The sequence below is a fragment of the Scyliorhinus torazame genome, unplaced genomic scaffold, assembly GCF_047496885.1.
Source record: "Scyliorhinus torazame isolate Kashiwa2021f unplaced genomic scaffold, sScyTor2.1 scaffold_343, whole genome shotgun sequence".
NCBI classification, from domain to species: Eukaryota; Metazoa; Chordata; class Chondrichthyes; order Carcharhiniformes; family Scyliorhinidae; genus Scyliorhinus; species Scyliorhinus torazame.
The window spans coordinates 1-27,669 of record NW_027308070.1 but is presented as its reverse complement, the minus strand read 5'-3'; the positions used below and the strand labels follow the sequence as shown (position 1 = coordinate 27,669).

General features: G+C 52.5%; 1 protein-coding gene across 1 annotated transcript; it reads left to right on the top strand.

The window, feature by feature from the left end:
* Positions 1-312: 312 nt before the first annotated feature.
* On the top strand, positions 313-27,120 carry LOC140406187 (cytoglobin-2-like; the record flags this gene model as incomplete). Its single annotated transcript, XM_072494325.1, has 4 exons — positions 313-410; positions 8,802-8,909; positions 16,880-17,000; positions 27,040-27,120. Coding segments are annotated over exons 1-4 (408 nt in total), but the record flags the coding sequence as incomplete, so codon positions are not given.
* Positions 27,121-27,669: the final 549 nt, after the last annotated feature.

The window sequence follows — 27,669 nt, the reverse complement described above, 5'->3', positions numbered from 1 at the left end:
TTCCTGTATTTGTCTCCACCGCGCTGTCAGGCACCCCGAGGTGGTCAGAGGCATGATATAACTTTCTTTTTCTATTCCGCTGCCCCAAACCCACACCTGGGAGTGTTCGATTCCAGCATGCAATTGGCCCATGTCCCAACGCTGAGCACAGGTGTTTGCTCTCCAGAAATTGTACACAGTAACCAGAACTACAGCAGCCTTGCTAACTTCAGCCAAATCAACTTTCTCTTAAGTGCTTGCAAAATCCAATCACACTGGTGATAATGTTGATTTAACTGCCCCGATAAGCTGTAATTGGTTTGAGAGTGGAGGATGAAAAAGGCCTATTCTGCTTACCAGGCAAAAACTAATGACGATCAGCCTTTACTGCTACTCCGCTGGAGGCACACAGGAGAAAGACGCAGCACAGAGTAAGGCCACAGTGCCCAGCAAACCTGCGGCAGCTCCTACAAAGAGCTCTCGCTTCCTGCCCCTCCCTCTTCGTTTATTTTTTCCCCCCTTTTTCATTTACGCAACCAATTTCCAAAGTTCCTATTGAATCTGCGTCCAACGCCCTTTCAGGCAGCGCCTTCCAGATCACAACAGCGCCTTTAACAATTCTTAATTCCCATCCTGCAATCAATTGTAGAATTCCTACGGTGCAGAAGGAGGCCATTCAGCCCATCGAGACTGCACTGGCCCTCTGAAAGAGCACCCTACTTCGGCCCACTCCCCCTGCCCTGTCCCCATAACCCCACCTAGCCTTTTGGACACTAAGGGCAATTTAGCACTGGCCAATCCACCTAATCTACAGGTCCTTGGACTGTGGGAGGAAACCGGAGCACCCGGAGGAAACCCACGCAGACACAGGGAGAACGTGCAGACTCCGCACAGACAGTGACCCAAGCCGGGGATTGAACCTGGGACCCTGGAGCTGTGAGGCAGCAGTGCTAGACATTGTGCTACCCTGCTGCCCCCTAATCAAAGAGGATTAATGCCTGGATGTAATTAGTGACCTGGTTTGTTCAATTATAAAGATGTCTCTTCAGAATTGGCGAGTGTTCATGACGTCAACAAATGTTGGGCCTGACATTGACACCGATTACATTTCAGAAATATAGATCTTCCCAGGGTGTATCACACAGTTCCTGTGACATCCTGACATTAACAGTGGCTGGACTTCAAAAAGCACTTTGAGGGCGCTTCCGAGGTCATGACAGGCGCTACAGAAAGGCAGCTTTTTTCCATTAATCCGTCCTGTTACTAACTGCTTGATTGAGCATCATTGCGGTGGGGGGGGGGGGGGGGGGGGGTATTTGTGGACCACCCACAACACGGGAATGTGCTTTTACCCTTTCGGAATTGCTGCCATCCCACTATCAGGAAAAAACTCCTCCAGAGCGATCCCATTGCAGCCACTGACTGTTAGTCTGCTCCAGCAGGGCAAGGAATCGGATCTCAGTCAGGAATCAGTTCACGTTCTGTGCATCTCTGCTCTGTCCGGGTGAGAGGGAGTCCAGTCCATTCGCCAACCCAGTCCCGTCTCAGTATTCAAACCTCACCAGCAGCATCAACTGTTCCCATTCACATCAGAGATAATGCAAGAACTGTTCGACCACATTCTTCACACTTCAATGTACAGCTGAGACTCCCTCAGCTACACTGTCAGAGGGTCAGTACTGAGGGAGTGCCGCACTGTCAGAGGGTCAGTACTGAGGGAGTGCCGCACTGTCAGAGGGTCAGTACTGAGGGAGTGCCGCACTGTCAGAGGGTCAGTGCTGAGGGAGTGCCGCACTGTCAGAGGGTCAGTACTGAGGGAGTGCCGCACTGTCAGAGGGTCAGTACTGAGGGAGTGCCGCACTGTCAGAGGGTCAGTACTGAGGGAGTGCCGCACTGTCAGAGGGTCAGTACTGAGGGAGTGCTGCACGGTCAGAGGGTCAGTACTGAGGGAGTGCTGCACTGTCAGAGGGTCAGTGCTGAGGGAGTGCTGCACTGTCAGAGAGTCAGTACTGAGGGAGCGCTGCACTGTCAGAGGGTAAGTACTGAGGGAGTGCTGCACTGTCAGAGAGTCAGTACTGAGGGAGCGCTGCACTGTCAGAGGGTAAGTACTGAGGGAGCGCCGCACTGTCAGAGGGTCAGTACTGAGGGAGTGCTGCACTGTCAGAGGGTCAGTACTGAGGGAGTGCCGCACTGTCAGAGGGTCAGTACTGAGGGAGTTCTGCACTGTCAGAGGGTCAGTACTGAGGGAGTGCTGCACGGTCAGAGGGTCAGTACTGAGGGAGTGCTGCACTGTCAGAGGGTCAGTGCTGAGGGAGCGCTGCACTGTCAGAGGGTCAGTACTGAGGGAGTGCTGCACTGTCAGAGAGTCAGTACTGAGGGAGTGCTGCACTGTCAGAGGGTCAGTACTGAGTGAGTGCTGCACTGTCAGAGGGTCAGTACAGAGGGACTGCTGCACTGTCAGAGGGTCAGTACTGAGGGAGTGCTGCACTGTCAGAGGGTCAGTACTGAGCGAGTGCTGCACTGTCAGAGGGTAAGTACAGAGGGACTGCTGCACTGTCAGAGGGTCAGTACTGAGGGAGTGCTGCACTGTCAGAGGGTCAGTACTGAGGGAGTGCTGCACGGTCAGAGGGTCAGTACTGAGGGAGCGCTGCACTGTCAGAGGGTCAGTACTGAGGGAGTGCCGCACTGTCAGAGGGTCAGTACTGAGGGAGCGCCGCACTGTCAGAGGGTCAGTACTGAGTGAGTGCTGCACTGTCAGAGGGTCAGTACAGAGGGACTGCTGCACTGTCAGAGGGTCAGTACTGAGGGAGTGCTGCACTGTCAGAGGGTCAGTACTGAGCGAGTGCTGCACTGTCAGAGGGTAAGTACTGAGGGAGCGCCGCACTGTCAGAGGGTCAGTACTGAGGGAGCGCCGCACTGTCAGAGGGTCAGTACTGAGTGAGTGCTGCACTGTCAGAGGGTCAGTACAGAGGGACTGCTGCACTGTCAGAGGGTCAGTACTGAGGGAGTGCTGCACTGTCAGAGGGTCAGTACTGAGCGAGTGCTGCACTGTCAGAGGGTAAGTACAGAGGGACTGCTGCACTGTCAGAGGGTCAGTACTGAGGGAGTGCTGCACTGTCAGAGGGTCAGTACTGAGGGTGTGCCGCACTGTCAGAGGGTCAGTACTGAGGGAGTGCCGCACTGTCAGAGGGTTAGTACTGAGGGAGCGCTGCACTGTCAGAGGGTAAGTACTGAGGGAGCGCCGCACTGTCAGAGGGTCAGTACTGAGGGAGCGCCGCACTGTCAGAGGGTCAGTACTGAGTGAGTGCTGCACTGTCAGAGGGTCAGTACAGAGGGACTGCTGCACTGTCAGAGAGTCAGTACTGAGGGAGTGCTGCACTGTCAGAGGGTCAGTACTGAGCGAGTGCTGCACTGTCAGAGGGTAAGTACTGAGGGAGCGCCGCACTGTCAGAGGGTCAGTACTGAGGGAGTGCCGCACTGTCAGAGGGTCAGTACTGAGGGAGTGCCGCACTGTCAGAGGGTCAGTACTGAGGGAGTGGTGCACTGTCAGAGGGTCAGTACTGAGGGAGTGGTGCACTGTCAGAGGGTCAGTACTAAGGGAGTGCCGCACTGTCAGAGGGTCAGTACTGAGGGAGCGCTGCACTGTCAGAGGGTCAGTACTGAGGGAGTGCCGCACTGTCAGAGGGTCAGTACTGAGGGAGTGCCGCACTGTCAGAGGGTCAGTACTGAGTGAGTGCTGCACTGTCAGAGGGTCAGTACAGAGGGACTGCTGCACTGTCAGAGGGTCAGTACTGAGGGAGTGCTGCACTGTCAGAGGGTCAGTACTGAGCGAGTGCTGCACTGTCAGAGGGTAAGTACTGAGGGAGCGCCGCACTGTCAGAGGGTCAGTACTGAGGGAGTGCCGCACTGTCAGAGGGTCAGTACTGAGGGAGTGCCGCACTGTCAGAGGGTCAGTACTGAGGGAGTGGTGCACTGTCAGAGGGTCAGTACTGAGGGAGTGGTGCACTGTCAGAGGGTCAGTACTAAGGGAGTGCCGCACTGTCAGAGGGTCAGTACTGAGGGAGTGCTGCACTGTCAGAGGGTCAGTACTGAGGGAGTGCCGCACTGTCAGAGGGTCAGTACTGAGGGAGTGCCGCACTGTCAGAGGGTCAGTACTGAGGGAGTGCCGCACTGTCAGAGGGTCAGTACTGAGGGAGTGCCGCACTGTCAGAGGGTCAGTACTGAGGGAGTGCCGCACTGTCAGAGGGTCAGTCCTGAGGGAGTGCTGCACTGTCAGAGGGTCAGTCCTGAGGGAGTGCTGCACTGTCAGAGGGTCAGGACTGAGAAACCTCTTCACTCGGAGGGTTATGAATCTCGGAAACTTTCAACCTCAGAAATGCCCCATCACTGATGCAGACAGAAGGAGACCGAGTTTGAGGGTAAAGGTATCAAGGGGTTGGTGGGGACTTTGAGATAAATCAACCATGATATTATTGAGTGGCACCACGTAATCAAAGGGCCACGTGACATGTTGCTGCGTCTTTCTTTTTATTACATTTTATGACTGATTTGAATAAGGTGTAAGCATCAGATCCGCTTTAATGCGAATGCTTTGGAGCGTGACAGAGGGTGTAGCACTCATAACCTTTATCGTAGCTTCACGATAGACAGTAACAGCCTTCATCAATCAACCCGAGTTCACTTGTCGGCTGTTTATTGGAGAGCCAGATGCTATTGTGTCATAACCATTAATCTTTTTCTGAGGATATCATTGTGAGCAGGTAAGCGGCAGCTCAAACCTCCCTGTTACAATGTCACTGGATCCACTCCGTGTAACAGAGCCTGGGGAGTTCTGGAGCGCTTACAACAGAGTGTTGCCTTTCAGGCATATCCCCCTTTGAGTTCTTTAAAAGGTCACATGGATTTTTGTACAAAGGTGTGTCAAAGCTCACCAGGTATTTCCATGAGGTGGTTAGAAACAATCTGACTGTACACAACTGCAATGGATAGAAGTTTGTTAACACTTTGCTATTATTACGATGCCAGACCAGACCCCAACAATGTCTCGGATACTGAAGAGAAACCCCGATATTGTATTGTCATTTTGTCAGACTGTGAGGCAGGGATATCTCGCTCCAGGAGTGATTTCACCCAAAATAGGGATATGGTAAATTAAAACAAACCTTGGGTGGGATTCTCTGATTCTGAGGCTAAGTGTTGACACCGCCGTAAACGCCGTCGCGGTTCCCAATGGCGTCACCATGGCCTCAGGAGCAGCAATTCTGACCCCTACCGGGGGCCAGCACGGCACTGGAGCGACCCACGTCAGATGGGCGGGCTGGGTCTGTGCATGCGCAGTGCCATCGCCGCCAATGCGCGCATGCACGGTGGCTCCCTTCTCCGCGCCGGCCCCGACGCAACAGGGCGCAGGGCCACAGGGGCCGGCGAGGAACAAAGGAGACCCCCAGCCCGCCGATCGGAGGCCGTTCTCCCCCCCCACCCCCCCGGGGGTCAGAACACCCCCCCTCCCCACCACCACCACCAGGCTTCCCCCAGATCCAATCACGCTGAGGTCCCGTCGGGTAAGACCAGGTTAGAACGGTGCCGGCGGGACGCAGGCTTTTTTGTACGGCCGCTCGGCCCATCCTGGGACGGGAATCGCAGGGAGGGGGCCGCGTCGTGCCTGTCCCAGCGATTCTCCAGCCCGGCCTGGGCTGAACGAATCCCGCCCCTTATTACCAACACAGTATTAAAATATTGTTAACATCACACAAGAAAAGAGCTGTCAATTACCCCTTAAACAATTCTAATCAATACAGTGACACAATAACCCTTAACTGCTATCTCTATTCCCACTCAAACAAAAACACAAAACCCACCCCAGCTCTCAATCCACTTTTGAATACAGTAAGCAGTCAGGAATACCTGTCTTACAGAGATGTTCTTTGAGACTGTTTTAAAGGAAAGACCTGAATCCTGCCAGAACCATGCAGAAACTCTGGGTGTATTATTTCAGAAGTTGCTTCTCAGCTTGTTGCAGCTCACTGTCCAGCCACACGATTCTGAACTGCTTGGAAAGAAACTATTAACCTGTCGGCAGACATATCTTTAATTGAGCTGCAGTGAGGGCAGATGCTTGATTTCTGCTCACATCCAAACTAAAACTCAACTGAACTGGTTTTCTGAAAAATGCCTGCTACCTTAGCTCCTCCCATTAATTACATAATTTTATCCAGCTGCCATCTATCAAATTAATTCCATGGGGAACCCTCTTATCTATACAAAACTCCACTAGCTCAAGCTTTTACGATGCCTTACTTGCACTCTGGCTCCCAAATCCTTTCAAACCAGGATTCTTATCAACAAGACTGCAGCAGTCACACACACACACTAACCCAGGTTTTTAACCCTTACTTCACGAACACCCACAATACAATATATCTGAAACCCCTACAGTTATTATACTACAGATAGCGATTGGATAGACTGGGGTTGTTTTCCTTGGAGCAGAGGAGTCTGAGGGTGGACATGAGAAGGTTGAAGAAGGCAGGGTTGAGAAGGCAGAGCCTTCATGGGATAACCTCAGCCGGTCCGGGAATTGAACCCACGCTGTTGGCCCCGTTCCGCATCACGAACCAGCTGTCCAGCCAACTGAGCTAAACTCCAAACTGCCACCCACTGCTGTGGTGGGACTCGAACCAGAGCATTAACCTGAATGTCTGATCCAGTGACAATACCGCCACACCACTGCCTCCCCATATATAGCACGCAGACCTCCTAACTACCACATTCGGTATTCAATGGTTAATGCAAATTTATGCAAATAACCAAGAAATATTTTGCCAGGTCCAGTAAAATGTTTCAGGCGCAGGAGTTCGGTCCATTAACTCTATTGAGCAGGTGTCCTGTCTGACTGCGTTTGTTCGAGTGGAGTTTTCTCTCCTCTGAAGTGCTTCCTAGAAAGAACAGGTGCTCCGCCTGAGTGCATTTCTTTTAGACTGGATCTTTTTCAACCCCTGACGCCTGATGAGGATCACTATTGACTTCACTGGATAGACGTGATGACTATAGTGGGGGTCTCGGAGGTCTTTATAGCGCCGGGTGGTCAGGGACATGGCTGGACAGTGCCCTGGCACTGTCCCCTGGTGCCCTGACAGTGCCAGCCCGATACTACCAGGTCAGCAATGCAAGGCATAGGGCCTGAAGGGGGGGGCTGAGGGGGGGGGGGCCTGAAGGGGGGGCAGTCCATATCGGGATGACGCTCACTTGCTGGATGGGGGCTGATGACAGTGATTGTGGGAGGTCTTTGTAGGTGAGAAGTTGAGGGGGTTGGGAGAGTTATTCTGAGATTGGGGTGCTCTTTGAAAATGGCGCCCCAATCTCCGAGGGTTCATGTCCTACACATCACCCGACCGCGAATCACCCCAGGCAAATTTCTAAGAGTGGGTGGGTTGCGATCTGGATCACCCAGTGAATCTCGCTTCCCACCGGAGATCACTTAGAAATTGCTTGGGAGAATTGTCCCCAATATCTGCAGATTCTGCTTTCACACAAACACACAGTTCTGACTCCAGTCTGAACAGTAATTACTCTCTGTATAACCTCACAGTGCAGGGATGAATCCTATGTCCTGGCCTTAAAGGGGCATTAACCTTCAATTTAGCAGCAGGATAATGCATTGTGGTTTGAGTAGTAATAATGATCCTTTAGCTAAAACAACGGATACACTGACCGACCATCAGCTGGGCTATGAGCGAGTTGCAAGCGAGTGTAGGAATATAGATAAATATAATTTCACGGCTAATGAGCGTGTGTCACACTTCAAAATATCCACAAAGTTTTGAAAAAAGAAACTATTTGTTTCCTGATCTTGAAGAGCCTTTGGCGATTTGCAATCGAACGAGAGGCAGCAACCCGGCTTCAAGATGGAACCTTAAAGGGACAGATTGAAGCACAGACAAGGATTATCCTCGGCAGCAGAATTGTACACTGCACATTGAGGGCGGGATTTTCCCCAGGGTCTTGGAGAGTCCACGGAGCTTCCAAAATGGTGGCCAGGACCTGGATGTGGAAATCCTGCCCCAACTTCCAACCGATCCCATATTTACCAGGAGGGGAAAGTGGGCGAGGAACGATTCACTGAGTGAACTCAGATTTGAACTTTGCGCTGATTTCAAATGAACCCCATTTTGTGCTGTTGCAAGGGGCCTTAACCAATAATGAGGGAATCATGAATTTAAGGAGTAGACATAAAGGCTCTTTAAGGATGGATAAGGTCTGTATAACCGTGAAGCCAGCTGTTTAACATTTTTTTAAATGTTCCTGGTGACAGTGAATAGTAAAACTCTTTCCTGACAGTCACTGGGGGCTATGGAACGGGGGCAGGAAGGTGGGGTTAGAAAGGGCACCTGGGTGTCCTTGGGCTAGCATGGACAAGATGGGATGAATGGCCTCCTTCTGTGCTGTAACTTGTCTATGATTCTCTATGAGTTACAGCTTGCTGATATTTCCCAAAGAGATCCTGATGAATGCTTGGCTGATTTCCACAAGCCATAATTAGCTCATTAGAGTAGTTCTAAATTCACCGTGTCATTGGCGGCTCAAAGATGTAATGGAAGGATTTTGATGGGAGGTTAATAATAGAATATTGTTTCAGCAGCGATTAAGTACTCGAGATGTAAAAAGTTTGAATGGGCTTTCATGAATGGGAATAGTGAAGGTTGGATTTCAATTTTGGGCTTTTATTTGATTTCATCCCAACATGGTCCTGAGGTGGCATGGAGGATACAAGGCCATTGGAGGGGGTGGTTGAGTTAACTCTGAACGGTGTTGCTCTCTTTCAGACTGTTTGAAACGCACCCAGAATGCAAGGATGTCTTCTTCCTCTTCCGGGACATAGACGATCTTCAGCAGCTGAGGCTGAGCAAGGAGCTCCAATCGCACGGCCTCCGGTCAGTAACTTTAACATTAAAGTGACAACGGGAGGGCGTTAATGTGCGGACTGTTTAAAGGAGCGGGAACATCGCGGGTGGGGAGGAATGGGGGGGACCGTCGAGTGAACGTCTTTTGTATAATCGCAAGTGTTTTACAGCGGCTATTTATAACGCAGTACGTTGTGTTTGCCGGTCGGCTCAGTGAGCTGGACGTCGAGAGTCAGAGACCTCTCTCGATCTGCTTCATGATGGGTCTTTAATTATCTCACTGCAAATAGAAAGACTCCAGTTTCTAGAGCACCTTTCATCCCCCCCCCCCCCCAGATATCCGAGAGCCTCCTAAAGCCAATGAAATACTTCTGAACTGTAGTCACTGGTGTAGGAGGAACGACCGTGGCGTTGCGCACAGCAAGGTCCCACAAGCAACGACGTGATAGTGTCAAACATCTCGCCGCGCTATTCAAAAATGGAGTCGTCGTCCGTCCCCGTCCCCCCCAAACCAGCCACACCAAGTCCAGATCACCTGTTCACTGTCTGGGGGAGTTTGCTGTTCGCAAATTGGTTGCACAGTAGGTAGCACAGTGGTTGGCACAGTTGCTTCACGGCGCCAGGGTCCCAGGTTCGATTCCCAGCCTCGGGTCACTGTCTGTGCGGAGTCTGCACGTTCTCCCCGTGTTATGATGCGACAGTTATGTAATGACTGTTGTTTTGCGATGTATCTGCTTTACTCTGACACCTGGAGCGAGGATCTCCGACCCCCGTGCCGCGCCGGTTGGCGGGCCCCCCCGCTCGATTCTCCGGCCCGGATGGGCCGAAGTCCCGCCGCTAAAATGCCTGTCCCGCCGGCGTAGATTAAACCACCTACCTTACCGGCGGGACAAGGCGGCGCAGGCGGGCTCCGGGGTCCTGGGGGGGTGGGGGGGGGGCGGGGTGATCTAGCCCCGGGGGGGTGCCCCCACGGTGGCCTGGCCCGCGATCGGGGCCCACCGATCCGCAGGCGGGCCTGTACCGTGGGGTCACTCTTTCCCTTCCGCCTTCGCCACGGTCTCCACCATGGCGGAGGCGGAAGAGACTCCCTCCACTGCGCATGCACGGGAATGCCGTCAGCTGGCGGGGCTCCAAAGGCCTTTTCCGCCAGCTGGCGGGGCGGAAATTCGTCCGCCGCGGGCCAGCCCCTTAAGGTTGGGGCTCGGCCCCCCAAGATGCGGAGCGTTCCGCACCTTTGGGGCGGCGCGATGCCCGACTGATTTGTGCCGTTTTGGGCGCCAGTCGGCGGACATCGCGCCGATACCGGAGACTTTCGCCCTGGAGCTACCTTTCTGCGTTTGTCTGCTTGCTCATTGCAAATTCTTTGTAACAATTGAAAATCCTAATAAGTGGACTTTTAAAATATTTGGGTAACTCTGTCCATTAACACACGGCTTAATTGTGTTTCAAAGTAATGAATTGCTTCTGAAGTGTTTGCTGTTTTCCGACAAACGTTCATTTGTGTGACCCTAAAATTCAACGAAGAGGTGAGATTTTAGCTGGCACATGGGGAACACCACCACCTGCAAATTCCCCTCCAAGAAACACATCGTCCTTACGCTGATATCATGGTTGTGTTGTTATTCACCGACTGACCACTAGGGGTCTCAATAGTGTATAAGTGAATGTTAAAGTCAGCTGACCTCAGACTGGCTGGAGGAAGCTGAAGAGAGAGGTTGCTTGGCGTGATTTTGCTGTTTTTCATCTGTTGCCTTGTAGATAGTTTACCCACAGTTAATGTTAATAAATCATTTATCGCTTTAGCTACAAGTGTTCCTGTAATAAATCAGGCCATCCGACAAGAACATTACACTCCTGACTGTCACTGTCGCTGGTACCGAACCTGGAACTCCCTCCCTAACTGCACAGTGGGTGTACCTACACCAAATGGACTGCAGCGGTTCAGGGAGTCAGCAAACCATCGCCTTCTCAAGGGCAATTAGGGATGGGCTATAAATGCTGGGACTAACCAATGACGCCCACATGTTGCTAACTTTTTGGTTGGTTCAATTGCTCTGTTTTGTTACCTTTGCTCTCGAGTCGCCAGGTATCTTTATGATACCGCCACGAGGTTCAAGTCCGAGTAATGATCAATAACTCAATACACCGATTAGTAAGATTCAAATCAAAGCACATTTTTTATACACAGTAATCGCTACTCATGCACAAATTCTACGTCTAAGTTACTTCTACAGCTAACAGGCCTATACTTAACTTGGAACTGGCCCACCAGGTCAGGGGAACAAATGGCCTTTCGTTCGGGTTCTGAGTCTGCGGGATTCGAAGTTGGTACAGATTGGTAGCTAGGAGTGCCTATAAGACCATAAGACATAGGAGCGGAAGTAAGGCCATTCGGCCCATCGAGCCCACTCCACCATTCAATCATGGCTGATTTCAACTCCATTTACCCGCTCTCTCTTCATAGCCCTTAATTCCTCGAGAAATCAAGAATTTATCAACTTCTGTCTTAGAACAAAGAACAAAGAACAAAGAAATGTACAGCACAGGAACAGGCCCTTTGGCCCTCCAAGCCCGTGCCGACCATGCTGCCCGACTAAACTACAATCTTCTACACTTCCTGGGTCCGTTTCCCTCTATTCCCATCCTATTCATGTATTTGTCAAGATGCCCCTTAAGTGTCACTATCGTCCCTGCTTCCACCACCACCACCGGTAGCGAGTCCCAGGCACCCACTACCCTCTGCGTAAAAAAACTTGCCTCGTACATCTACTCTAAACCTTGCCCCTCTCACCTTAAACCTATGCCCCCTAGTAATTGACCCCTCTACCCCGGGGAAAAGCCTCTGACTATCCACTCTGTCTATGCCCCTCATAATTTTGTAGACCTCTATCAGGTCGCCCCTCAACCTCCTTCGTTCCAGTGAGAACAAACCGAGTTTATTCAACCGCTCCTCATAGCTAATGCCCTCCATACCAGGCAACATTCTGGTAAATCTCTTCTGCACCCTCTCTAAAGCCTCCACATCCTTCTGGTAGTGTGGCGACCAGAATTGAACACTATACTCCAAGTGTGGCCTAACTAAGGTTCTATACAGCTGCAACATGACTTGCCAATTCTTATACTCAATGCCCCGGCCAATGAAGGCAAGCATGCCGTATGCCTTCTTGACTACCTTCTCCACCTGTGTTGCCCCTTTCAGTGACCTGTGGACCTGTACTCCTAGATCTCTCTGACTTTCAATACTCTTGAGGGTTCTACCATTCTCTGTGTATTCCCTACCTGCATTAGACCTTCCAAAATGCATTACCTCACATTTGTCCGGATTAAACTCCATCTGCCATCTCTCCGCCCAAGTCTCCAAACAATCTAAATCCTGCTGTATCCTCTGACAGTCCTCATCGCTATCCGCAATTCCACCAACCTTTGTGTCGTCTGCAAACTTACTAATCAGACCAGTTACATTTTCCTCCAAATCATTTAGATATACTACAAACAGCAAAGGTCCCAGCACTGATCCCTGTGGAACACCACTGGTCACAGCCCTCCAATTAGAAAAGCATCCTTCCATTGCTACTCTCTGCCTTCTATGACCTAGCCAGTTCTGTATCCACCTTGCCAGCTCACCCCTGATCCCGTGTGACTTCACCTTTTGTACTAGTCTACCATGAGGGACCTTGTCAAAGGCCTTACTGAAGTCCATATAGACAACATCCACTGCCCTACCTGCATCAATCATCTTTGTGACCTCCTCGAAAAACTCTATCAAGTTAGTGAGACACGACCTCCCTTTCACAAAACCATGCTGCCTCTCACTAATACGTCCATTTGTTTCCAAATGGGAGTAGATCCTGTCTCGAAGAGATATGCACTTCAGGCCACCAGACACGCTGTGTTCAGCAACTTCTCCCTGTCTGCTCTGCCTCAGAGCCCCACTGTCCCTATTCCCTAGTTCTCCCTCAATGCTCTCATCTTCTGACCTATTGCTCCCGTGCCCACCCCCCTGCCATACTAGTTTAAACCCTCCCGTGTGACACTAGCAAACCTCGCGGCCAGGATATTTATGCCTCACCAGTTTAGATGCAACCCGTCCTTCTTATACAGGTCACACCTGCCCCGGAAGAGCTCCCAGTGGTCCAGATAATGGAAACCCTCCCTCCTACACCAGCTGTTTAGCCACGTGTTTAGCTGCTCTATCTTCCTATTTCTAGCCTCACTGGCACGTGGCACAGGGAGTAACCCCGAGATTACAACCATAGAGGTCCTGTCTTTTAACTTTCTGCCTACCTCCCTGAACTCCTGCTGCAGGACCTCATGCCCCTTCCTGCCTATGTCGTTAGTACCAATATGTACAACGACCTCTGCCTGTTTGCCCTCCCCCTTCAGGATGCCCTCTACCCGTTCGGAGACATCCTGGGCCCTGGCACCAGGGAGGCAACATACCATCCTGGAGTCTCTTTCACGTCCACAGAAGCGCCTATCTGTGCCCCTGACTATAGAGTCCCCTATTACTATTACTCTTCTGCGCTTTGACCCTCCCTTCTGAACATCAGAGCCAGCCGTGGTGCCACTGCTCTGGCTGCTGCTGTTTTCCCCTGATAGGCTATCCCCCCCGACAGTATCCAAAGAGGTATACCTGTTCGAGAGGGGGACAACCACAGGGGATTCCTGCACTGACTGCCTGCCCTTTCTGGTGGTCACCCATTTCTCTGCCTGCACCTTGGGTGTGACCATATTTACATAACTGCGATCTATGACGCTTTCCGCCACCTGCATGCTCCTAAGTGCATCCAATTGCTGCTCCAACCGAACCATGCGGTCTGTGAGGAGCTCCAGTTGGGTGCACTTTCTGCAGATGAAGCCATCCGGGACGCTGGAAGCCTCCCGGACCTGCCACATCTCACAGTCAGAGCACAGCACCCCTCTAACTGACATTGCGTCAATTAATTAAAATTAAAAGTAAAAAATTTTTAAAAATTTTTAAAGTTACGTTAACTATCTGTTTCCTAGCACTAGATTTCTACTATAAATGTGAAAGCTAAATATAGTACTCGCCGATCTCTGGCTTAGATATCCCTCTAAATTATAATTAAGTAATTATGTTTAATTAGTTACCAATGCTTAATTTTTTAAATTTAGTGTAGATTCCCAACCAGCCACTCAGGTCACAGCTTTTCTGTGATGTCATTTCAGTCCCCCCCCCCCCCCCCCCCCACACACACACACACACAAGTTGAAAAAGGTATAAAAGTAAAAATGAGTAAAAATCTCTTAAAAACACTCAACGTCCCAGCCTCCACCGCGCTCTGTGGCAATGAATTCCACAGACCCACCACTCTCTGGCTGAAGACATTTCTCCTCATCTCTGTTCTAAAGTGACTCTCATTTATTCTAAGGCTGTGCCCCCGGGTCCTAGTCTCCCCTGCTAATGGAAACAACTTCCCTACATCCACCCTATCTAAGCCATTCATTATCTTGTAAGTTTCTATTAGATCTCCCCTCAACCTCCTAAACTCCAATGAATATAATCCCAGGATCCTCAGACGTTCATCGTATGTTAGGTCTACCATTCCTGGGATCATCCGTGTGAATCTCCGCTGGACCCGCTCCAGTGCCAGTATGTCCTTCCTGAGGTGTGGGGCCCAAAATTGCTCACAGTATTCTAAATGGGGCCTAACTAATGCTTTATAAAGCTTCAGAAGTACATCCCTGCTTTTATATTCCAAGCCTCTTGAGATAAATGACAACATTGCATTTGCTTTCTTAATTACGGACTCAACCTGCAAGTTTACCTTTAGAGAATCCTGGACTAGGACTCCCAAGTCCCTTTGCACTTCAGCATTATGAATTTTGTCACCGTTTAGAAAATAGCCCATGCCTCTATTCTTTTTTCCAAAGTGCAAGACCTCGCACTTGCCCACGTTGAATTTCATCAGCCATTTCTTGGACCACTCTCCTAAACTGTCTAAATCTTTCTGCAGCCTCCCCACCTCCTCCATACTACCTGCCCCTCCACCTATCTTTGTATCATCGGCAAACTTAGCCAGAATGCCCCCAGTCCTGTCATCTAGATCGTTAATATATAAAGAGAACAGCTGTGGCCCCAACACTGAACCCTGCGGGACACCACTCGTCACCGGTTGCCATTCCGAAAAAGAACCTTTTATCCCAACTCTCTGCCTTCTGCCTGACAGCCTATCTCGTAGCGAGCGTTGAATTCGGACTTACGATCTTTCGGCGGTCACTGCACCGGTGACGGTCAAGGTTGGTTTGCGTTGCTGGGTGACCCGGGCAGGAAGAAGAGAGCGAGTTGAACTTGGGGGCTTAACTTTATAGTCCCCAGGGGCTTCCCGCCTTTTGGGGCGGACCCTGTACCTGGTTCTAGGTGATTGGACTTTGTTCCAATCGCTTGGTTCGATTTCTCCAATACTGGAGCGGTTCCCTGATCGATGGGCGGTCTTGAGGTGTTCGTTAACCTCTTTTGTGTTGGCTCCTGCTGGCGCCGGGGAGTCTGGCTTAGTTTTGTGTGTCCCAAATGTTGATATTGTTCCCGGGGATTGCTTATTAGTATGTAGATGGCTGCTACATTATTATGCTGATGGTCGCTGGTATCGATGCTGTCTGGGCTTTGCAGAGGTAAATACACCACAAACCTGCACCTGCTGGTTTAGAACATAAGAACTAGGAGCAGGAGTCGGCCATTTGGCCCCTCGAGCCTGCTCCACCATTCAATGAGATCATGGCTGATCTTTTGTGGACTCAGCTCCACTTTCCGGCCCGAACACCATAACCCTTTATTTCTTTATTCTTCAAAAAACTATCTATCTTTATCTTCAAAACATTTAATGAAGGAGCCTCTACTGCTTCACTGGGCAGGGAATTCCATAGATTCACAACCCTTTGGGTGAAGAGGTTCCTCCTAAACTCAGTCCTAAATCTACTTCCCCTTATTTTGAGGCAATGCCCCCTAGTTCTGCTTTCACCCGCCAGTAGAAACAACCTGCCCACATCTATCCTATCTATTCCCTTCATAATTTTATATGTTTCTATAAGATCCCCCCTCATCCTTCTAAATTCCAACGAGTACAATCCCAGTCTACTCAACCTCTCCTCGTAATCCAACCCCTTCAGCTCTGGGATTAACCTAGTGAATCTCCTCTGCACACCCTCCAGCGCCAGTACGTCCTTTCTCAGGTAAGGAGACCAAAACTGAACAGCCTGTGTTGGCTGAATTTCCCTTCAGCCTTTGCCGTTCGCCATTTTAAATCGGGAGTTGGCCAACTTAGGTGGCTACACACATCCTTGTGAAAGATGTTTTAAAAGTAACCTTTCCACCCTCCTGACATGTTCTGGACTCTGAGGAGAAAAGAGCGTGTAGTTTTAAAAAAAAATTAGAGTACCCATTTTTTAAAAAAAAATGTCCAATTAGGGACAATTTAGCGCGGCCAATCCACCTACCCGGCACATCTTTTGGGTTGTGGGGGTGAAACCCACACAGACACGGGGAGAATGTGCAAACTCCACACGGACAGTGACCCAGGGCCGGGATTCGAACCCGGGTCCTCAGTGCCGTAGGCAGCAATGCTAACCACTGTGCCACGTGCCGCCAAGAACGTGTAGTTGAAGCCCATGGGGTTGCATGCAAATGACGACGCAGGTTTCTTGAAGAGCAGTTAACTGCACAAAGGCTTCATCTAAACTGGGACAAAGCTCATGAAAAGCAGACAGTGATGTCACCAGCTATACACGCGACTAGACTTCGAAAGTGACCACACAACAACACAACAACCCCAAATATATAACACCTCCTATCCCTCGAGAAAGAGGACACTGAGGGTCAATGAGCCAGGATCAGTCTCGTGACCAGGTAGATTTTCTATTCTCCCTCCCCAGCTCCAATAACCCGTTACCTGGTGTTGCGGAATAACAACAAATGCGCTGTGTTGCAAACCCCACTCTCGACTGGAGGTTTCTGGTTGTGACCTATCACATGTCTCTTTCAGCGTAATGTCCTTCATTGAGAAGAGTGTGGCAAGGCTTGAGCAAGAAGACAAACTGGAACAGTTGGCTTTCGAACTTGGCCGAAGTCATTTCAGATACAATGCTCCACCCAAATATTATGAGGTAAGATTGATACGAAAGCCACTACGAGCTACTTAACCGGAATACTGGGTGAAATTCCCATTCCTCGCATAAAGCATCACGACCGCGAGGGGCAGGTCAGATGGAGCAGTTAGATTGTTCCTGCATTTTCCCACATGCCACCCAGATTAATACCTGCCTAATATTTCTTGGAGTGTGAATAACATAAGCAGGATGTGCTGAATTTAGTATGTCCCCAATTTTGTTGTTGAATTAGACTGTTGTTGTATTCCACAAAGCTCACTCAATATCTTGATGGTAACGATAGGGAAGGACCTCAAACATCTCCCATACACCTTGACATTCTGCACAATGATTAGGAAATTCCTTCCGCCTCTATTTTAACATGTCTGTTGATCGTTTTCTTTTAAATTTGTTAACACCACTAATTCAAATAATGAAGAAAGGTATTTCATTTGAATAGATGGGGTTCATGTACAAGTATTCCAAAGTAATGGATTCTACATTCTATAAAGACTTTGAAAAATTCCAGAATCTCTATTCTACCAGCGTGGCCTCAAGCACTTGTCGTATCTTCCACTTTCCTCTTTCCCCTTTTCTGTTCCTTATTCCGTGGGCGGCACAGGAGCACGGTGGTTAGCACTGTTGCTTCACAGCGCCAGGGTCCCAGGTTCGATTCCCGGCTTGGGTCACTGTCTGTGCGGAGTCTGCACGTTCTCCCCGTGTCTGCGTGGGTTTCCTCCGGGTGCTCCGGTTTCCTCCCGCAAGTCCCGAAGGACGGGGGTTAGGTAATTTGAACATTCTGAATTCTCCCTCTGTGTACCCGAACAGGCGCCGGAATGTGGCGACGAGGGGATTTTCAGTTACTTTAGTGCAGTGTTAATGTTAGCCTACTTGTGACAATAATAAAGATTATTATTCTGTGTCCATGGGCGGGATTTTCCACACTCTCCTGTTGGAGGGATATTCCAACCCTGCCGACAGCGAGCCCCCCCTACCCCCGCCTGCCCCAGGTTCCCTGGCGATAGAGGAAGCAACAACGGGAAACCCTGTTGACAAGCGTTGGGACAGGCCTATCATGGCACTGGCGAAAGCACCAGAAATGTGGGACTCTGTCTTGCGAAGTGTTAACAGAGGGGCTGCGCTAATCCATGATGTGGAGTTCAAGGCAGAAGGAGCCAATCTCAGAACACGCGGATGGAGACAGCGATGGTCTCCATGAAGGAACCACAGAGAGAGAAGACACCTTTGAAAACAGCTCGAGATATTTCGGTGGTAGAAGGAGGCGGACTGGAGAGAGGTAACGACGACCGTGCCAAATGAGCAGTTTCTTCCTCTGACCCCCTCCTTTGACCGCCTCAAGGGCCTGCAGAGAGGCTAGCAGTGCGAGCTATAGAAACGCTATTTTCCCAGAATCGAGCAGCACCTTCACGGAAAAGAGCCGGAGCTCCGTTAATTCCTTTCTTTATGCAGTAGGGGTCCGGTAGCAGACAGCATTCTCCCAAGACAGGGTGTGCAGGAATCCATGGTGGATTCCCTTTTACTGGGTCATTGTTCATGATGACACCCAAACCTCTCACAATTCTCTAGACTCACGGGCATTGGCCCACCCATAGGAAACCTGCCAAACAAACTGCACGCCAGCGGCCATTTGTGAGAGGCTTGTGTTGTGGTGCAGAAACCCAGTGTAGACACCATTGCTTCCCCTGGGGCAAGACTGGACACTTCAATCAGTTCAGCAAATCCAGCAATTGCAAACAAAGTCGCAGAGCAGCAGGTATTTATGAAAGACAACTTCCACGAAATGGAAAATGTTCGATGGTGTAAACCAAGCCGACTCACTTTTTTTTTTGACAGAGGGGCTTAAAATCCCGGGAGAAATCCCTCGGGATTCCCATCGTTCTTCTCACCGGAACTGACACCTTGCTGCTTTTTGGTAAGATGCCTTCCTGTGTTTCTAAAATCGAATGAAAGTGGAGTTACGGCAGCTGATGTTGCTATCCAGCCCCCTGAGGTGTCAACGGGTCACGGGAGATCTCAAGCGTTCCAGTGAACATCGTGTGTCCCTCTCCGGGGCCACCGAGACATGAACACATCTGGGGTTCAAGGGGCAGACAGACAGATTTTCCCCGCTGCACCCACCCACTGCCTGGACCCGTTAATCTGAATATCTTTGTCGTATTCAAGATGCTTCAATCAATCAACCGCCGCCTGGCCGTCATTAACCTCAGCAATAGGATGGGCATAACACCAACACCGATATCGCTGGAATGGTCTTTAAGCATCTTTGTATTGAGGGGCGGAACGGTAACATGAGTTTATCTGTTTCTCTTCTCTGTGTTCACCTGTACAAAGGGCTCATGAATGGGCAAACTCAAACCAGCTCCGCAGTTTAGATTTCCTAACCAATTGATGGAAATATCGACCGTTTCCTGCTGATTTTCTCACGGCTCATGGGAAGGAAATTAAACTTGAAACTTTCCTGGAATGAGATGTTTGGGCGTGGCAGCCACAGGGGTGAGACGCTTCGGAAGAATGACAGGCCGGCATTTCCGGATCATCGTTCATGACCGAAGGACACTTGGGAAAATTTCAAAATCGTGCCCGGGGATCTTTATATGCCCCTTTCAGAGGGAATTTGACTACAACTCATCCGGAAGACGGCGCATCCAACAGAGCAGCACTCCCTCAGTACTGACCCTCTGACAGTGCAGCACTCCCTCAGTACTGACCCTCTGACAGTGCGGCACTCCCTCAGTACTGACCCTCTGACAGTGCGGCACTCCCTCAGCACTGACCCTCTGACAGTGCAGCACTCCCTCAGTACTGACCCTCTGACAGTGCGGCACTCCCTCAGTACTGACCCTCTGACAGTGCGGCACTCCCTCAGTACTGACCCTCTGACAGTGCGGCACTCTCTCAGTACTGACCCTCTGACAGTGCAGCACTCCCTCAGTACTGACCCTCTGACAGTGCAGTACTCCCTCAGTACTGACCCTCTGACAGTGCAGTACTCCCTCAGTACTGACCCTCTGACAGTGCGGCACTCCCTCAGTACTGACCCTCTGACAGTGCGGCACTCCCTCAGTACTGACCCTCTGACAGTGCAGTACTCCCTCAGTACTGACCCACTGACAGTGCGGCACTCCCTCAGTACTGACCCTCTGACAGTGCAGCACTCCCTCAGTACTGACCCTCTGACAGTGCAGTACTCCCTCAGTACAGACCCTCTGACAGTGCGGCACTCCCTCAGTACTGACCCTCTGACAGTGCAGCACTCCCTCAGTACTGACCCTCTGACAGTGCGGCACTCCCTCAGTACTGACCCTCTGACAGTGCAGCACTCCCTCAGTACTGACCCTCTGACAGTGCAGTACTCCCTCAGTACTGACCCTCTGACAGTGCGGCACTCCCTCAGTACTGACCCTCTGACAGTGCGGCACTCCCTCAGTACTGACCCTCTGACAGTGCAGTACTCCCTCAGTACTGACCCTCTGACAGTGCGGCACTCCCTCAGTACAGACCCTCTGACAGTGCAGCACTCCCTCAGTACTGACCCTCTGACAGTGCAGTACTCCCTCAGTACAGACCCTCTGACAGTGCGGCACTCCCTCAGTACTGACCCTCTGACAGTGCAGTACTCCCTCAGTACAGACCCTCTGACAGTGCGGCACTCCCTCAGTACTGACCCTCTGACAGTGCAGCACTCCCTCAGTACTGACCCTCTGACAGTGCGGCACTCCCTCAGTACTGACCCTCTGACAGTGCAGCACTCCCTCAGTACTGACCCTCTGACAGTGCGGCACTCCCTCAGTACTGACCCTCTGACAGTGCGGCACTCCCTCAGTACTGACCCTCTGACAGTGCAGCACTCCCTCAGTACTGACCCTCTGACAGTGCGGCACTCCCTCAGTACTGACCCTCTGACAGTGCGGCACTCCCTCAGTACTGACCCTCTGACAGTGCGGCACTCCCTCAGTACTGACCCTCTGACAGTGCGGCACTCCCTCAGCACTGACCCTCTGACAGTGCGGCACTCCCTCAGTACTGACCCTCTGACAGTGCGGCACTCCCTCAGTACTGACCATCTGACAGTGCGGCACTCCCTCAGTACTGACCCTCTGACAGTGCGGCACTCCCTCAGTACTGACCCTCTGACAGTGCGGCACTCCCTCAGTACTGACCCTCTGACAGTGCGGCACTCCCTCAGTACTGACCCTCTGACAGTGCGGCACTCCCTCAGTACTGACCCTCTGACAGTGCGGCACTCCCTCAGTACTGACCCTCTGACAGTGCGGCACTCCCTCAGTACTGACCCTCTGACAGTGCGGCACTCCCTCAGTACTGACCCTCTGACAGTGCGACACTCCCTCAGTACTGACCCTCTGACAGTGCGGCACTCCCTCCGTACTAACCCTCTGACAGTGCGGCACTTCCTCAGTACTGACCCTCAGATAGTGCGGCACTCCCTCGGTACTGACCCTCTGTCTGTGCGGCACTCCCTCAGTACTGACCCTCTGACAGTGCGGCACTCCCTCAGTACTGACCCTCTGACAGTGCAGCACTCCCTCAGTACTGACCCTCTGACAGTGCGGCACTCCCTCAGTACTGACCCTCTGACAGTGCGGCACTCCCTCAGCACCGACCCTCTGACAGTGCAGCACTCCCTCAGCACTGACCCTCTGACAGTGCAGCACTCCCTCAGTACTGACCCTCTGACAGTGCGGCACTCCCTCAGTACTGACCCTCTGACAGTGCAGCACTCCCTCAGTACTGACCCTCTGACAGTGCAGCACTCCCTCAGTACTGACCCTCTGACAGTGCGGCATTCCCTCAGTACTGACCCTCTGACAGTGCGGCACTCCCTCAGTACTGACCCTCTGACAGTGCGGCACTCCCTCAGCACTGACCCTCTGACAGTGCAGCACTCCCTCAGTACTGACCCTCTGACAGTGCGGCACTCCCTCAGTACTGACCCTCTGACAGTGCGGCACTCCCTCAGTACTGACCCTCTGACAGTGCGGCACTCCCTCAGTACTGACCCTCTGACAGTGCGACACTCCCTCAGTACTGACCCTCTGACAGTGCAGCACTCCCTCAGTACTGACCCTCTGACAGTGCGGCACTTCCTCAGTACTGACCCTCAGACAGTGCGGCACTCCCTCGGTACTGACCCTCTGTCAGTGCGGCACTCCCTCAGTACTGACCCTCTGACAGTGCGGCACTCCCTCAGTACTGACCCTCTGACAGTGCAGCACTCCCTCAGTACTGACCCTCTGACAGTGCGGCACTCCGTCAGTACTGACCCTCTGACAGTGCGGCACTCCCTCAGCACTGACCCTCTGACAGTGCAGCACTCCCTCAGCACTGACCCTCTGACAGTGCAGCACTCCCTCAGTCCTGACCCTCTGACAGTGCGGCACTCCCTCAGTACTGACCCTCTGACAGTGCGGCACTCCCTCAGTACTGACCCTCTGACAGTGCGGCTCTCGTTAAGTACTGACCCTCTGACAGTGCAGCACTCCCTCAGTACTGACCCTCTGACAGTGCAGCACTCCCTCAGTACTGACCCTCAGACAGTGCAGCACTCCCTCAGTACTGACCCTCTGACAGTGCGGCTCTCCCTCAGTACTGACCCTCTGACAGTGCGGCTCTCGCTCAGTACTGACCCTCTGACAGTGCAGCACTCCCTCAGTACTGACCCTCTGACAGTGCAGCACTCCCTCAGTACTGACCCTCTGACAGTGCAGTACTCCCTCAGTACTGACCCTCTGACAGTGCAGCACTCCCTCATTAATGACACTCTGACAGTGCAGCACTCCCTCAGTACTGACCCTCTGACAGTGCAGCACTCCCTCAGCACTGCCCCTCTGACAGTGCAGCACTCCCTCAGTACTGACCCTCTGACAGTGCGGCACTCCCTCAGTACTGACCCTCTGACAGTGCGGCGCTCCCTCAATACTGACCCTCTGACAGTGCAGCACTCTCTCAGCACTGCCCCTCTGACAGTGCAGCACTCCCTCAGTACTGACCCTCTGACAGTGCAGCACTCCCTCAGTACTGACCCTCTGACAGTGCGGCACTCCCTCAGTACTGACCCTCTGACAGTGCGGCACTCCCTCAGTACTGACCCTCTGACAGTGCGACACTCCCTCAGTACTGACCCTCTGACAGTGCAGCACTCCCTCAGTACTGACCCTCTGACAGTGCGGCACTTCCTCAGTACTGACCCTCAGACAGTGCGGCACTCCCTCGGTACTGACCCTCTGTCAGTGCGGCACTCCCTCAGTACTGACCCTCTGACAGTGCGGCACTCCCTCAGTACTGACCCTCTGACAGTGCAGCACTCCCTCAGTACTGACCCTCTGACAGTGCGGCACTCCCTCAGTACTGACCCTCTGACAGTGCGGCACTCCCTCAGCACTGACCCTCTGACAGTGCAGCACTCCCTCAGCACTGACCCTCTGACAGTGCAGCACTCCCTCAGTCCTGACCCTCTGACAGTGCGGCACTCCCTCAGTACTGACCCTCTGACAGTGCGGCACTCCCCCAGTACTGACCCTCTGACAGTGCGGCACTCCCTCAGTACTGACCCTCTGACAGTGCGGCACTCCCTCAGTACTGACCCTCTGACAGTGCGGCGCTCCCTCAGTGCTGACCCTCTGACAGTGCAGCACTCCCTCAGTACTGACCCTCTGACAGTGCAGCGCTCCCTCAGTACTGACCCTCTGACAGTGCAGCAGTCCCTCAATACTGACCCTCTGACAGTGCGGCTCTCGCTTAGTACTGACCCTCTGACAGTGCAGCACTCCCTCAGTACTGACCCTCTGACAGTGCAGCACTCCCTCAGTACTGACCCTCAGACAGTGCAGCACTCCCTCAGTACTGACCCTCTGACAGTGCGGCTCTCCCTCAGTACTGACCCTCTGACAGTGCGGCTCTCGCTCAGTACTGACCCTCTGACAGTGCAGCACTCCCTCAGTACTGACCCTCTGACAGTGCAGCACTCCCTCAGTACTGACCCTCTGACAGTGCAGTACTCCCTCAGTACTGACCCTCTGACAGTGCAGCACTCCCTCATTAATGACACTCTGACAGTGCAGCACTCCCTCAGTACTGACCCTCTGACAGTGCAGCACTCCTCAGCACTGCCCCTCTGACAGTGCAGCACTCCCTCAGTACTGACCCTCTGACAGTGCGGCACTCCCTCAGTACTGACCCTCTGACAGTGCGGCGCTCCCTCAATACTGACCCTCTGACAGTGCAGCACTCTCTCAGCACTGCCCCTCTGACAGTGCAGCACTCCCTCAGTACTGACCCTCTGACAGTGCAGCACTCCCTCAGTACTGACCCTCTGACAGTGCGGCACTCCCTCAGTACTGACCCTCTGACAGTGCGGCACTCCCTCAGTATTGACCCTCTGACAGTGCAGCACTCCCTCAGTACTGACCCTCTGACAGTGCGGCACTCCCTCAGTACTGACCCTCTGACAGTGCAGCACTCCCTCAGTACTGACCCTCTGACAGTGCAGCACTCCCTCAGTACTGACCCTCTGACAGTGCGGCTCTCCCTCAGTACTGACCCTCTGACAGTGCAGCACTCCCTCAGTACTGACCCTCTGACAGTGCGGCACTCCCTCAGTACTGACCCTCTGACAGTGCAGCACTCCCTCAGTACTGACCCTCTGACAGTGCAGCACTCCCTCAGTACTGACCCTCTGACAGTGCGGCACTCCCTCAGTACTGACCCTCTGACAGTGCGGCACTCCCTCAGTACTGACCCTCTGACAGTGCGGCACTCCCTCAGCACTGACCCTCTGACAGTGCAGCACTCCCTCAGTACTGACCCTCTGACAGTGCGGCACTCCCTCAGTACTGACCCTCTGACAGTGCGGCACTCCCTCAGTACTGACCCTCTGACAGTGCGGCACTCCCTCAGTACTCACCCTCTGACAGTGCGGCACTCCCTCAGTACTGACCCTCTGACAGTGCGGCACTCCCTCAGTACTGACCCTCTGACAGTGCGACAGTCCCTCAGTACTGACCCTCTGACAGTGCAGCACTCCCTCAGTACTGACCCTCTGACAGTGCGGCACTCCCTCAGTACTGACCCTCAGACAGTGCGGCACTCCCTCGGTACTGACCCCTCTGTCAGTGCGGCACTCCCTCAGTACTGACCCTCTGACAGTGCGGCACTCCCTCAGTACTGACCCTCTGACAGTGCGGCACTCCCTCAGTACTGACCCTCTGACAGTGCGGCACTCCTCAGCACTGACCCTCTGACAGTGCAGCACTCCTCAGCACTGACCCTCTGACAGTGCAGCACTCCCTCAGTCCTGACCCTCTGACAGTGCGGCACTCCCTCAGTACTGACCCTCTGACAGTGCGGCACTCCCTCAGTACTGACCCTCTGACAGTGCGGCACTCCCTCAGTACTGACCCTCTGACAGTGCGGCACTCCCTCAGTACTGACCGTCTGACAGTGCGGCGCTCCCCTCAGTGCTGACCCTCTGACAGTGCAGCACTCCCTCAGTACTGACCCTCTGACAGTGCAGCGCTCCCTCAGTACTGACCCTCTGACAGTGCAGCAGTCCCTCAATACTGACCCTCTGACAGTGCGGCTCTCGCTTAGTACTGACCCTCTGACAGTGCAGCACTCCCTCAGTACTGACCCTCTGACAGGTACGGTGGGTAGCGCTGCTGCCTCACAGCGCCAGGGTCCCAGAATCGATTGCGACCCTGGCAGACTGTGTGGAGTCCTCCCCGTGTGTGCGTGGGGTTTCCTCCGGGTGCTCCGGTTTCCTCCCACAAAGATGTGCAGGTTACATGGACTGGCCGTGATAAATTGCCCCTAGTGTCCAGGGATGTTACAAGGATAGGGCTGGGGAGTGGGCCTAAGCAGGGTCCTCTTTTGGGGGCGGGTGGGTGGCGGCAGACTTGATAGGCTGCATGGCCTGCACCTGCACTGTCGGAATTGAAGGTGAAAGGACCAGGAGAAATGGCAGCCTCGAAATTGGACTGCATAATGCTCAGCCTGTCGGCCTATCAGAATGGCGTGTGCTCCCAAACTGCAAGGACTGAGCACCATGTGGGGATAAAGGCACCTTATTCGAGTAGCGAGGGGCTGTGACGGCCGGGTTGCGGGTGGCTCAGTTGGCAACATGAGGCTGGCAAAACCGCCCCTGCCCACCCTGCTCCTGGTTTCCTTCGCCACGAGTCGGGAGTGTTGGCAAGGCTGGATCTTATCCGACTGTGTTCCACCTCTTCAGCTCCTCATGCGCAAGGAGGGGGGGGGTGGGGGGGGGGGGGGGGGGGGGGGCAGGGGGCAGCGGTCAGGGGGAAACCTGGAGAAGCGGAAGCACTTAAAGGTCTGCCGCTTCTATTTAAACAGAGGCTGCACACTTACAACATCAAAAGTGCGTCACGGACGCCACCTGGGAGAACGTTTTGGGTTCGTCCGTCGATAGCCGCAGATCTAATTAAATAATAATCCCATGCAAATGACCCTTGCGGCTGCCTCTAGTGTACCCGCCTCCTGCTGATCCAAAATGCTGATCCAGCGGCTGGTTTAGCACAGGGCTAAAGAGCTGGCTTTGAAAGCAGACCCAGGCAGGGCAGCAACGTGGGTTCAATTCCCGTACCAGCCTCCCCGAACAGGCGCCGGAATGTGGCGACTAGGGGCTTTTCACAGTAACTTCATTGAAGCCTACTTGTGACAATAAGTGATTTTCATTTTTTTCATGCCAACTTTCCGTTGGGATTTACAAAGTTTACACCAACTTTGGAGTCACATAATTGTGAGGTTAGTGGTGTTTGGGAATGCAATGTGAGCGTAGGAGTGTTGATTTGTATGTTAGAAGCCAACCTCCCACAGCTCTTTCACAAGAGTTACTTGCTGCCTGTGTTGCTGTGTTTTTAGACACAAGCTAATCTTTTCGACCTCTGCATTTATCTGGAAGCTGCTGGCCACCTATTGCTAGGTTTTCGGCTCGGCGAGGATGCATCTGGAGGCAACAGGAGGGGGTTGGTCCTGCAGTAATGACAATGTGTTTCTTGTCCAGTATGTTGGTGTGCAGTTCATCGCTGTGGTGAAGCCCATATTAAAGGAGAACTGGACCCCAGATGTGGAGGAGGCGTGGCAGGTAGGGAGACCATCAGCAAGACTGGGACCCTCAGTCCCCATTCGATTCGTGATAACCCCGAGAACAATTGGGGGGCCATTCTTCCCACCATGTCTGTGCTGGTACGTGACTGGAGAAATATTTATCCAGTTCCCTTCTGAGTTTGACCAGTGGATCCGTGTCCAGCGACATTCGAGGCAGAACATTCCAGATCGCGTCAACCTGCTGCCTCCGGGATATTTTCCCAGCCGGCTCTGGTGCAGGATGGGAACGGAGGAGCTGAGACTCAGAGAAAGAATTGAAATGGGGAACTCTGCAGGGAGACATCTCGTGATACAGTTACCATCGCCCATCTGTAAAATAGACTCGCATTTCCATAGCGCCTACCAGACCCTCAGGGTACGGCAAAATGCCTCACAGCCAAACAAAGCGCATTCTAAAGAATTAAAAAGACCATTACCCCTACTCCCTGCTCGTTATCAAAGCCTATGCAAATATGTTACCTCTTGTGCCATGAGCGCCTATTTTCTGTATTAACTTTGATACGGCATCTTATCAAAAGATCTTTGG